At 40.0% G+C, this 13,396-nt stretch overlaps 1 protein-coding gene across 1 annotated transcript in view; it reads left to right on the top strand.

Moving 5' to 3' along the window:
• The window catches only part of EDNRA (endothelin receptor type A), a 42,731-nt gene extending 29,725 nt beyond the window's left edge, over positions 1-13,006 (top strand). Inside the window, exons 4-8 of the mRNA XM_019522170.1 lie at positions 1,382-1,580; positions 6,682-6,834; positions 8,840-8,973; positions 9,381-9,489; positions 11,253-13,006. Coding sequence (XP_019377715.1) covers positions 1,382-1,580; positions 6,682-6,834; positions 8,840-8,973; positions 9,381-9,489; positions 11,253-11,393 — 736 coding nt within the window. The 3' untranslated portion in view covers positions 11,394-13,006. The remainder of the gene's footprint in view (positions 1-1,381; positions 1,581-6,681; positions 6,835-8,839; positions 8,974-9,380; positions 9,490-11,252) is intronic.
• Positions 13,007-13,396: the final 390 nt, after the last annotated feature.

A 13,396-nucleotide genomic window follows, 5' to 3' on the forward strand; every position in this document is an offset into this window, starting at 1 on the left:
GTTGGGAGTTGGACTTGGAACCTTTCCCCAGGCACTAAAATTACCACACATCCCTTTAGTATTTTAACTGTTTCATTGGGCCCACTTTCATATTGTAAATTAGCATTTTGTAAGCAGATGAATGGCCTTTCCTGGGTATCTCCTTGGTTTTCCAAATTAAAAAAAAATAATTCTGTAGTGGATGACATGGTATACCCATAAATGAAAACAGTACAGTATTTCCAGATGGTGACTTAGTACATTTTTTAAGGAAGTAAACAAACAAATTAAGTATAAACGGTTTTCAAAGTGGATGTGCATTAATAACACAAATAAACCCATCAGGCCACAGTAAACCCTTGATATTATTATAGGAACAAATACTGGAGGCCTGTTTATGAGATCATACTGCCTTTGCTGAACTGTTTCATATGCTAGGTGCACATTTATTGAAGCTGTTGTTGGATAGGAGTAACCTCATATGAATAGCTTCAACTTAAAAGTAACCACTTGATTTTAGCATTTTAGAAAGAGTGTGCTGTTTTTAGCATGGATTTTCAGATTTTCTTACCTGTGTACTTAAATTTCTCATAGCAACAGTGATGTAGATGTTGAGACTGGATTGACAGTCCTTTAGTATTTGTATTCTGAGGCCTGTCTAGAAATTACCATATAATGTATGTCAGCCTGTAAAACATATGCATCTGGTGGCATGGGCCAGATGAGTGGTGTGGAGCTGCTCTGCTGGCCAGACTGAACTGACAGACTGGCCCCACATTCCCATCCTGCTCTTGTTGCTGCTGGGCTGTGCCACAAGGCCCCAAAGCCCCCACCGCATGCAGCACAGCCCCAGAGCTACACACAGCCACTCTGAGGTTGTGTTGCATGTGGTGACTGCTCCATCGCTCCTTGGGCTTCTCAAAGGGGCCATCTAGCACACCCTACCCACTGCCTGTGGTTCATTCAAAGGCACATGGGCAGTACCAGGAACCAGATGATACAGCTGTGGGCTGTATCTTTTGACACATCTGCTGTAAAATATATGACAAATGGCACTTGAAATGGTAAACAAGACAGTTGCATTTTCATGAGTGATTTTTTTTTCAGGATTTTAGGGAAACTGACCACCACATAGTAGAACTCATTAATTTGCTGCCTACAGATTTATTTGCCTTCCTATGCAAACACTTGCATACATGCTCTGTCTTCTCAGGGCTACAGCTCTCCTGGCTGACTAGGTCTTCACTCAGACAGGTAACAGACCCCACGCTGGCACTGGGCAAATGTCACCTGAGGGATTTTAAGAAATGTAGGTCAATTCCTGATATGTTAAGCCTGCACCAAAGTTCTAAATTTTAATTGAGAAAATTGGTCACTGAAACCCAGTGCTTTTCTATTTTAGGTACAGGGCAGTTGCTTCCTGGAGTCGTGTACAGGGAATTGGAATCCCTATGATCACTGCTATTGAAATTTTCTCCATTTGGATTCTCTCCTTCATACTGGCTATTCCAGAGGCGATTGGTTTTGTCATGGTACCTTTCAGATACAAGAATGAACACCACACTACCTGCATGCTCAATGCTACAAGCCCATTTATGGTGGTACGTATATATTTATCAACAGTTTTCCTTCTTTTTTTGCAGTTACCAGTGTATAAAACATAGACATTTGAAGGATCTTATGTTTTTAGAATTAAACAAAGCTTTATTTAAAGTTTCCAGTAGGGTGGTTGGAAAAGGAAACTTCATTTTAGCTTGCTAGTACGGTAACTGTGACTTGTAGCTAGACTCATTTGTTTGCTAGCCCAAGTTTATTTTTTGCAGAGGCTCTGTTATGATTTTACAATTCAGCCCTGAATTGCTGGGGTGCACTGCACAGGCCTATCAATGTAGCAGGTCCACTAGAAGCCCAGTGCTTATAGAAGGTATAATCTTCCTTGGGGCTTCCAGGCATAGAAGGCAATGTGCCTTTAGCCTTTCATTTTCTCATACCTCACCAAATACAAAATAAGATGCACACCTTTTTTGGGGAAGACAAAATGGAGGGGGGGGGATTTTTTCCAGAGTCATAATCTAGAGCTGGCTTTTTCATGAAGACACTGCTACAAGATGGCTTCCAGTAAGCAGAAGGGAGAATTCATGTTAACCCCTTTACAACCACTCAAATTGGTGCCACTTTTTGGCAAGATTTGTCCCGTAGTAAAGAAATTCAAGTTATATAGTACCAAGGTGGTACCCATTACTGTATAACTTATCACCCATATCCTTGTTACAGCAATAAAACATACCAAACTTGGATTCAAGTTGAGAGAGACTGTGAAAGGTTTAGCACTGGTCTGGGTCTGTTGCCCCCTCCCCTCCTCCTGTTTGCTGGCAGGAGAGAAGCTGCCAGCCATCTGGTAGCACCATGTCTTTGTGCTTCTGTGCCTCCACGCAGTGAAATTCTGGTGGAGAAAATCAGGTTCCCCGCTCCAGGCATGCACCCCAATTTTGGAGGGCTGTGTTTTTGGGGAAAAGGTACATGTGGTATATAAATAAATATGGTAACCATCTACTCTTCATGCAGTCAGTCAGCTCTAGTCATTGTGTTGATCAGGACAAGAACAAGCCATGGTATAGCCTATTGTGTATACCTTATGATCATTCATCTACCCTGTCTTCTCACAGAGGTTAACATTTGCGAAGTTGTGGCATTTATCAAGAAATCTCTTACTGGGTCTGTGTTAGCAAGCCAACTTCTCCTCAAAGTGCCATGCACACCTCTGTATTAAAAAATAATAGTAGTAATCATATGAAGTACTCTGAATACTTCATAGCATCATGTTTCATGCAAAATACAAAACCTACAGTAATATATAGTTTTATGTGTAAGACACTAAATGCCAAGATATATATGTAACATTGAGTTGGAGGCATTTTGCCTCTTCTGATACTATTGGAGCTATGATTTTCCTTACCATTAGTCATCACAAAATCTCCAAGGAGTAAAACTGTTAGGACTTAATGGGGTCTCTGGCATTTTTCCCTTTATGGGGTCAGAACTCTGTGTGGGTGAGAATTTAACAGGTACATTGGAAGTGTTTAGCAATCAACTGTGTTTAGTTTTGACTGTTCTTTTTGGCAGAAATGCAGCCTCAGCAACTTCATTTGGAATACATGGAATATAAACCAGTGCCAAATTTGACACTTATATGGGTCCTAGTTTGGGAGGGGGAACAAGGGCAAGAGAAAAATAACTGTTCCTGCTTGGGTATGGTGCTCTCCTACTGGTGGGGACAGAACGAAACTGTCCATAACTTGTAGGAATAAGGAGCAAATATAATGTAGAACATGCAGTCATCATGATTTAAAAGTGTACTCAGCAAAAATAGTATCCTGGTTCCCTTCCTCTTAAGTGAAGTTTAATGGCCTCTCCTTCCCCAACACAGGATTGACTCAGCTCACTCCCTTTTCCCCATGAGAAAGAGTAAGTGTTCTTCACCCCTCCTAAACCTAAGTTCTTTCTTGGGAAGGATCGTGGGCATGTCACATTTCATTATTTTTGTTCCATTTTTGTTGCACTATCCAAACATAAAAGTCTAGATTTTTAAGCAAAAAAAAAGGAATACTTTATGTACTCACGGAACTCAAAAGCTCCAAAAACAACTGTGGTTTGATTTTCGAAAAAAATTAAATTGTGTAAAATTTCAAGCTGAGATAAGTATGGGAAGTATCAGTTGAAAAGAATAATGTTGTAATATGTAGCAAGTGAGTGAAAACAGTAGATTAAAATGAAAAGTGCTTCTCAACTCTAACTATAGCATCCACTATCACAACCACTGTAACACACAGTCAATGCATTTTGGGAGGGCTATAAGACTATTTAGTAGTAGGGGACATTCATCTTTAAAGTCGTCTTTTGGAAGATTTGAGCTGAGATGTGAATCCCAGGAGGCTGAGTGCATTAGGAAATGTGTTTTAAATGCACATTTCCTGTAGAAAACTAGTTCCATGTGGACTTGCAAGAAAAACAAAAGGATGCCTTTTTCTCATAAATCAACCCAGTTTTGTGCTTTGATGTAAGCTTGGTGAAACTCAGATTCCATAATTAATCATTTACAGACATTCGTGTAGGTTTTATAACTTGGAAATTTCCAAATGTCAGTCCTCCATGCAGAATCAACAAGTTGGTCAGAGCCCTGGGTTAGGGCTATTCTGTTGTTGTTGTTTTGCTTATTTAACTTCCTTTATTTTAGACATGCAGTGCTTATGAAAGCTGTTGGATTGCCACTATAGAAATGGAAGTGTTCTTTTTAGGTATAGAACGTGTACGCCAGGGATCATAGGTTGCAGATGCCCCAACACTATCCTACTAACACACTTTAAACCTGAGCTTGAAGAACATCTTGTCCTAGGAGAGAGAATTCTGTCTGCATGTACATACAATTCCCACTTCTCTGCAAGCTAGGGTGCCAACGGGCACTCTCCACCAGCACAACCTAGGCAGCAAAAATATTTTAAAATATTGTTTCTCTTCCGGGTTTCTTCTGACAGAAAAATAGTCTGGAGCCCCAGCAGGGGAAATTCTATCCAAAAGGAAATGCAGCTGTGCATATACTTGCAACCCCTCTTCCACATTATGATGGGGAGGAGAAGAAGAGAGTAGAAAAGTTAATGAGAAAGTCACCTGGGATGAGCATGTGGCCAAGATACCATGATTATATGCCAGTTCAATTTACGTATTTGCGGAGCTTCTGTAAGGGAACCCCTTCTGCAACTTCCTGTAGCTCTCTGTGACCTCCTCCAGGATATTATTCCCTTTACTCTTCCTTGCCAGCACTACCTTCCCAGGTCTCAATTCTGGATGTCTCTGAACTCAGAAGGAAGGAGCCTTATAACTGTAGGAACTCAATAGGCACACAGATGTTTTCGTTCTCTGAAGCTGATTTAAATTGAACAAAATTATATTTTGGCTGCTGGAGCCTTCTAATTGAGCCCAAGTGCACTGGGCTTCACCCTACTTAAAAGCTGAAATCAGTCTAGAGGAGAATTCCCTTTGAGCCTGATTCTGAACAATCTTACACTGAGTAGTTTTCTCTCACTGACTTGCCCCTGGGCTTCAGTGGGAGTATTGAGATGTGCCAGTCAACGCGAGGAAAAGGTGCAGAATAAGGCCTGCGAGCATACATTTTTCCTTTACCTCTACCTATCCAGGGATAAAACTGTTTCTCAGCAACTCAAGGGTTCTCATGTAACTAATAGTTCTATAGATGAAAGAGCCGAAAAATTAACAGAAATCAATCTGCTTCATTTTTTTTTCATCTTCAGACATTTATTGCTGTTCAGTTTTTATACATAAACAGATTTTAGACCTCTGACCTCTTTATTCGGCAGTAGGGAGTCACAAAATCCTCAGTTATTAGTATTGTGACATTTTGGTGTGGGAACTGTGATGTTACAAGTAAAATTACATCCGCAAGGAATAAACAAGCTAGGGAAAAGATTATGCGAAAGCAAGATCCCCTTTACACGCATCTATCTCTGTGACTAATAACCTAGAAACAGGGAGCATTCAAGATGCCATGTTTCAATACACAGTTTTGGCTAAGCATAAAAGTGAACCTTTAAATATGGAAAAAGAATATAATATTTCTTCAAATTTGTAATTAGAGCTGCCATCAGAGGAATACACTTTGTAAGGTTTTGTCAGACGTAATAGTGCCCCTACACTGCTTCAAGTATTTGATTATTATATAGGAAAATAAAAGTAAATTTTTGATGGCCCTGCTTTCCTGTCATGAAAAAGTTGCATAGTGTGCATTCCAGGGAAAGTTTTAAAAGCTGAATCCATTGGAAGTGGCCAGTCTTAAGCTTCACATTTTCCAGACCAGCACACATTAAGTGGCTTCTATCTGCCTAGCACATAAGCAAACTTACTAGTAATCTTTCTACTGATAGCAGAGGCTGATTATACTAACAAGACATTTTGAACCTGCCCAGTTGGAATCCAAAACAGTTTACAGGAGCCTTAAAAGGTAAATGACTTTTGTTGAGAAAGGCTCTTGTCAAGACTTGCTGTCACACAGGTTTAATACACAGCTTAGTGGTTGTGTTATTTTTAGGAGTCAAACTGATGCTTATTTCAATTTGGCAAGTAATTTGTATGGTTAGGAGTTGAGTTACAATTGTCATGACTGGGCATAAATGCACAGCACGTACTTCCACAAGAAATTGCTTCTAGCCCAAAATGGATTGCAACAAAGGTACAGACAAATTATTACCATGGTAAGCAGAATGTTGATGCCGCTGCCAAGTCCCTATTTTGTCCGTATAAAGTCATCTCCCTGTTTCCATGATAGTGAAGTAGCCTGGTAGTTCAGGACATAATATGATGGGCAGAATCCACTGTAAAAAAATGATTTATAATTATTTGATTTAATCAGAAGGGGCAAGATTACCCATAAAGCTAGGGAGGCTATAATATGGGATTACTGCTAATTCCAATAATACATTTCAGATGTTAATTAAGAAAAAGTAATGGCAAACAAGCTGTAGGAACTAGATAAATTTAACCCATTCCCTAAGAAATATCTTGATGGTGCTTTAAAGAGATTCCCTGTCAGAAGGCTCAGAAAAAATACTATTAGCTGCTCAGTCATATTTCTTTTATATGTTCTATTATAGCTAAAGAAAATGTATCCTCTTTTCTTTCCCTTATCTTCAGTTTTACAAAAATGCAAAGGATTGGTGGCTGTTTGGTTTCTATTTCTGTGTACCACTAGCATGTACGGCCGTCTTCTACACGCTGATGACATGTGAAATGCTAAACAGGAGGAACAGCAACTTGAGAATCGCTCTCAGCGAACACCTAAAGCAGGTAAATATTAAGGAAATCTAGAACTGAGGAGCACTACTGCTGTGTCTACAGGCAAGTTTAGCAATCTTTCAAAATGGCTTTTAATAAAATGAATTCCAGAAATAGAAAGTGAGGCTGCAGCTGACTTTTGACCCTGAGGTATTCAACCAAGCCCAGAATGTAAGAATAATTTATAGTATAAGCAGATATGGGAGACAGCATGTTCAAGTGACTAACCTATGTTTATTTCCTTTTCTTAGCAAGTGTGACAGTCCTGTTCACTCACTCTCTAACCTCGATACTCTGCTGGCTAAAATTCCTTGGAAACCAGCTACAAAGATTTGCTAAAAATACATTTCCTGAATTTTTCTCCATAAGTATAAAATGCCCGGCTTTCGTGCATCCTAATAATGTAAACTTTCTGAATAAAGAGATCAGTGGCAGAGTACTCTCGTTATAAACACTTCGGCCTTATCTAAATGAGGCTGGAATTATTTTAGAGTTTTCCCACTGGCACACACCCACCAGAGTGACTGTACCAATGGGAGCAAGAGCACAAGCACAGATAGCATGCGAGCAGCTATCGGCATTTTACCATTGTGTCATCTGGATCTTCTCTGAATAGGTATAGACAGTGATAAAAATAGAGAGAAGGGATATGCTGCTGTCACTGATGCACCCCACATTGCTACTATGAATGGACCAAAGAAGAGAGAGAGGTGTAATTTCAGACCATATTTTTCCTTCTTTGTAGCCCTTTTCTATGTCACATTTTGGACTGCAACTTCAAAAAAAACAACCTGTAGCCAGGTCCCTGCTATTATGATCTGGCAAATGAGTGCAACTCTTACTTCAGCTCCTCATTTCTTGGCTTTGTATCTACATCTGTGAATGACCCTCTAGAAGCAAAACATACAGTCCCACTGCCCAAGGGAAGGGCCTTCATAGCACAAAGTGAGCTCTGTGAGATTTTTCCCTGCACTTTTCAGAGTTTATTTAGGCAGAGCAGGGGTAGCTGAGAGCAGGTTAGACAATCTTTTGACTTTCCAGGCGTGGGATACGTGTCCTGTACCCACAGAATCTACTCAAGCCATTAGAAGTAGAAGGGTGTATAGGGAAGAATCCATCCATTAGGCCTGTGCAAAGCTCCGGATTCAGATTCGGACACTTCGGGGGACAGTGATTTGATTTGGTGATTTGAATCGCTGTCCTGAATCGATTCGGCCAAATCTGATTCAGAGATTCAGGCACTGCCAAATTGGCCGAATCTCCGAATCAAACAGGCCCTATCCCCTGCCTGCTCTCCCAGCCCTGTCAACGGCTGCACCGCCTGGCCCCAGTGTCCCAGCTGTTTAAAAAATTGTTTTTAAAGTCCTGCAAGCAGCTGCCAAGCTCCTACTCTGAGATCAGAGCCAGGGCTGGGAAAATGTCCCCTGTCCCAGCAGCTCCCTCCTGCTGCGCCCTCACTCTGATCCTGCCAGGCCCCTGCTCTGAAATCAGTCTGGCAGCCAGGCAGCTGCTGGGGCAGGAGATATTGTCCCAGCCCTGTCTCTGAATTGCTGATCGGAGCAGGGGCCCAGCAACAGGCAGCTGCCTGGAGGAGGGGACAGTTCTCCCACTCCCTGCTGCCTGGGCTGATCAGGAGCAATTTGCTCCCTGTCAGCTATGTACCCATGTGCTTTGTACCATGTACTGCACATTAGCTAATGCACAGTAAATCTACTTCTGTTTACAGGTAGTAGAAAACCATGCATTAGCCTATTTCAATATGCAATAGCTGCTGCACACGGTTACATAGTGACGCTTTACTGCACAGAAGGTTAGTCTACTGCACAGTAAAGCATCTCGTGTAGATGTACCCACTGATTATGATAGTTGTTCCCTAAATATGTAGTGGAAGATTAGGGTCTGATAAGTAACACTTAATAGCATAGCTTTTCTCAGACTGCCAGCTTGCCCAATCATCATTTAGCAACTACATTGACAGGCATCAATAATCTTTTGGATTTTTTTTTTCTTTCTTCAGCGTCGAGAAGTTGCCAAAACTGTTTTCTGTTTAGTAGTGATTTTTGCGCTCTGCTGGTTCCCTCTCCATTTGAGTCGAATTTTGAAGAAAACGGTATACAATGAAAAAGACCTTAACAGATGCGAACTGCTTAGGTACTACGTTTTTTCTTATCCCAAACATTCACAATGAAAAAAAAGTGAATCATTGCCCAGAGTTTACTATTTCATAATTTTGTTGTCCCTGCAGCTATATATGTAACCAAACACTAGAAAGTTGGTTGCATTGGCACCTCCATTTTGCAGTCTTCAGTGGGGGTGGGTAACAGCCAAATTTGTTTTATTACCATTATGTACATTTTCCCTTCATTTTTCCATAGTGGAGCCTTAGGCCAGTTATTTCAGGCAGACCATGCTTAAAGTATTGCCTACCTTGGAATAAGATAAGCAGTGAATAATTAATCTTTGTATCAGAAAAATTGGCCATGTATAACATTAATGCCTTTGCAATGTATAAATGGTTGTAATTATTTTGCTTTCTATTTTACTTTCTTGTTGTCCAGTTTCTTGTTGTCACTGGATTACATCAGCATCAACCTGGCAACCATGAACTCTTGTATAAACCCAATTGCTCTCTATTTTGTCAGCAAGAAGTTTAAAAACTGTTTCCAGGTAAGATTTCTGTCTGAAGACCTTTTTCTTTTTAAATGTTGACTTTAAACCCAGTAGATATGTTATAGTCGAGCACTTAGTAATTATTTATTTGTTATCAGTTTTAAGAAGGGGCATATAAAGGAATGAAGGATTATAAATTATCTAATTTGCTAGCCAGAAGGTCACATAGTATACATACCAAACTGAGAGCTGAAAATATCCAGCTAGTTTTAGGCACCAAACCAATAAATTCTTAGTTTGACATAGTCCACCTAGATAAACATTAATTGATTAAGTAGTTTCAAAGGATGTTTCTACTATTCAAAAAAAACCCCAAAAACAGTTTTTCAATCTGATAAACTCTAACCAGGGGAAAGGGCAGGGATCAATCTGCTTCATATTATTTGGGGACCATGGAGAGACTTTAGGCCTGGACCTCTCACTGAGTGTATCTACACGAGGCACCCACTGCACAGTAACTGGTGTTACTGCACAGCAGCATCCCAGCATGGTTGCCTAGTGACACTTGCTGCGTAGTAGCTCATTACTACTGTGCAGTAGCTTGTTACTACTTTGCAGTAGCATCACGTCACAGTTGATGCCCAGCGAAACCACCGTGCAGTAGTAACGAGCTATTGCACAGTAAGTGTCTCATGTAGATGCGCTCACTGAATACCAGGGATAAGGGGTTAGGAAAAGAGGGGTAGCCCATTCTGTCACTGCTCCAAATACAATTAACTAACTCCTTGCCTGACCCCTCAAATACAATTACAGATCGCGCAGCTCCTCTCCAGCAGCTCCAGGTTAACTAGGTCAGGCTATACCCTAATCCCCACCATAAAATAAATTTATCCCTCCCATCCACTCACCATAAATCACATCCCACATTCCACTTTATCAGTACAGCTAATCCAGGCCATCTCCCCACATTCAAGTGAGTTATTCCACCTGCCTCTGAACCAATACAATGAATTTATGTCTCAACCCACAGGGATACATTGTAGTTATTTTAAGCTCAACCCTACCTCTCTGCAGCACTCCCACTGCTACTCCACAGCTTTTATTGCACTGGGATTCTCACCCTCACTCCCCTTCTCCCTAAAGAGCTGTAAGAGGAAATCCCAGCTACACAGGAACAGACATTGTTTTCCATTAAGGTGAATACAAGTCAGAGGAAGCATGCTGAACTGTTACATTTTTCAGAGGAGATAATGTAGCCTCAGTCTGTAAAAACCCAATCAGTTTACACCTGATTCATTTCCTCCTCCAATCCATGAGAAATAGAGCAACCTTACCTATTTCCATTATACCACTCCCCTGACCGCAGACATTTGTCTGCTTTTGCGCCTTCTTCTTTCTGTTTTTTACATAAGAGTGTTCATGTGATGGGGGTGAGACAGACAGGGACAAAGCATCAGGAGGAGGATTCCCTTCTTTTTTCTCCATCCTTGTTAGTCTGCTGTTGCTAATCCTTGTCTAGCAATATTGCCTTCATTTGTAGCATAGTGGAACAAGGATAGGGCTGCAGCTGTTGTTGAGAAAATGTCCCAGCACTCAAGGAATTTCCATTTGATGTGCTGGAAGTTTTGCCTAAACCAAGAATGGAGAGTCCCCTAATTTGTTGGTGTTGTGAAGAGTAATTAAAAGCACCACATGCAATTTAAGGTCAAACTCTGCCTGTCATCAGCTGCCTTCATTTGGGGATCCATGTATGCTTCTGAATTTGAAGGCAGAGTGCAGGCCTATAGATTGATGTTCTTTGAAATCCTTTTTCTTTCTAGTCATGTCTGTGCTGTTGCTGCTACCAGTCTAAAAGTCTAGTGACTTCAGTGCCAATGAACGGAACAAGCATTCAGTGGAAAAACCAAGAGTTGAACAACCACCATATAGATCGAAGCAGCCATAAGGACAGCATAAACTGAAACTAAAGAACTTTGACATCACTTCAGAATCCATCAGGACAAAAAGTATCACATCAAAGCTGTTTAAACAGGAAATCAATGAGTATTCCATGAAATATAATCTATGCAGACGTTTTTGTGCCCTTCTACCTAATTACACAGACGTAACCAAGTAGATTGACCACACATTTAAACTTCTGTGAATTGGGATCTTCCTGACAATGTTCCTGTCTCTGACAATTATACTCATCTTACTGTACAGTTGAAAGACTCATTCAGCACTGTGCAGACTGCTTGCTGTCTATGAATCAGTCAGGAATGGCCCAGTGTGGAACTGGTACACAACCATGTCTTTACATGATGGTTGATTAGAATTATTCACATGGGATTTTTTGCAAGATGTCAAAAGTGGAATCTGTGAGCATATAGTTGATCTCTGCCCTTCTGCCAAGGAACTACTTAATTGAGTGGTGGTTATACTCTGTACAAGAGCATGTTTAGCATGATTTTTAAAAACCTTTTATTTGGAAATGAGTGAATCTGTGCCAGTATTTTTTTAACTTAATTTTGCAAGATGAGACAATGCAAAAGCTGAACATTTTGCGTTTGAAGCACTTTGCTATTCAAAGATTGGAACAGACCTTCTCACATACCACCAACATTAGGCACTCACAGCATAGACTGATACCAAAAAGGAAATATAACATACTACATTTTCTTACTCTCTTTGCATAGTCAAGTTTTTTTTCTATTTAACTCTTAAACTAGATGAACCTATATTCAAACTATATCTGTTTTGGATGTAAATTGAATTGAGAGTGCAGAAGTATTAATGGTACACCATAAACACCTTACTAGGACTGTCTGGAACTCTTCTCAGAAGATAGTCAACAGCAGTTCACAAACCGTCACGTAATGGAGCTGAAGTCATAGCTTCAGCAAATGAAGACAGAACTCATACCGCAATCCATTAGAGTTGTATACACATAATGATTTTATGTCTCATGCTTACGAAGTTCAAATGTTTAAAATGAGTATAAAGTTCTTATTTGGGTTATTAACCATAAAAATACTATTGACAATATAAGATATAGAAAATACTGCTTACATACATGTAAACATGTGACATAACTTTCATTACCACCAGCTCTTGTTACATGGCAAGAAATTTGTTGTTTGGCTGTTATGTCTGCTAAATAGATAGTGTTTTATTAAATAGAAGAATGAAATAGAGCAGTATCAGATACAACATGCCTGCTGCAGAAACCTACCATGAGATTTATAATATCTGGTAGGCCAGGTTGCAAGGTAATAACTACAGTGCTGTTTTTAACATCCAGTTGTGTTGCAAGTGGAAGACACAAGCCTGCACATTATTTACTAGGTCAAAGTATTAAGTGCCTTCTGCTGCAGAATTTCCCAAATGTTTACACACACAGCAAAAAGAATCGTTTAATGTATATTAAAAAAATACCCTGCTCTTTAAATTACTTCATGTATTTTGTGGGCTTTTGTCTCTATGGCATATATGTGTGTATATATACATACAGATTTATGTTAATACATTATAAAACTAAATATAATCTTTTGACAGTGCTCTGTAGTCATGCCCAAGAGCATGCTATTGAATGAGACTTGGCTGAATTTTATTTAAAACATCCCAGCATCCAAGCTGTACCAATAACCAGAGGGAACAAATAATGATAATTTTTCTTTCAGAATTCTGGCTGTGTGAAGTCTCTTTACACCTAGATCCCTTCATTTCTATATGACAGAATCCACCAAAAAGGACATGCAAGTCAAGCAATAATAGACATGTGGGATGTTTTGTGAAGCAATAACAGACAGGCTTCAACATTATTAAAGCTAGGAAGGGATGCTATATGCTCATCTCTGTGCTCATATGCCCTTTAGTTGACTCTAATGTGGACAAAAGGAATCTCATGATAATATCAAATGAATAACATAGTTACTGGGAGCCGTTCGTCAGCTTCTGTGAAGAGGCAGGTTGTAGAAGCCACCCA

Source organism: Gavialis gangeticus, unplaced genomic scaffold (assembly GCF_001723915.1).
Source record: "Gavialis gangeticus isolate Ggan-Ray unplaced genomic scaffold, GavGan_comp1, whole genome shotgun sequence".
Lineage (NCBI taxonomy): Eukaryota > Metazoa > Chordata > Crocodylia > Gavialidae > Gavialis > Gavialis gangeticus.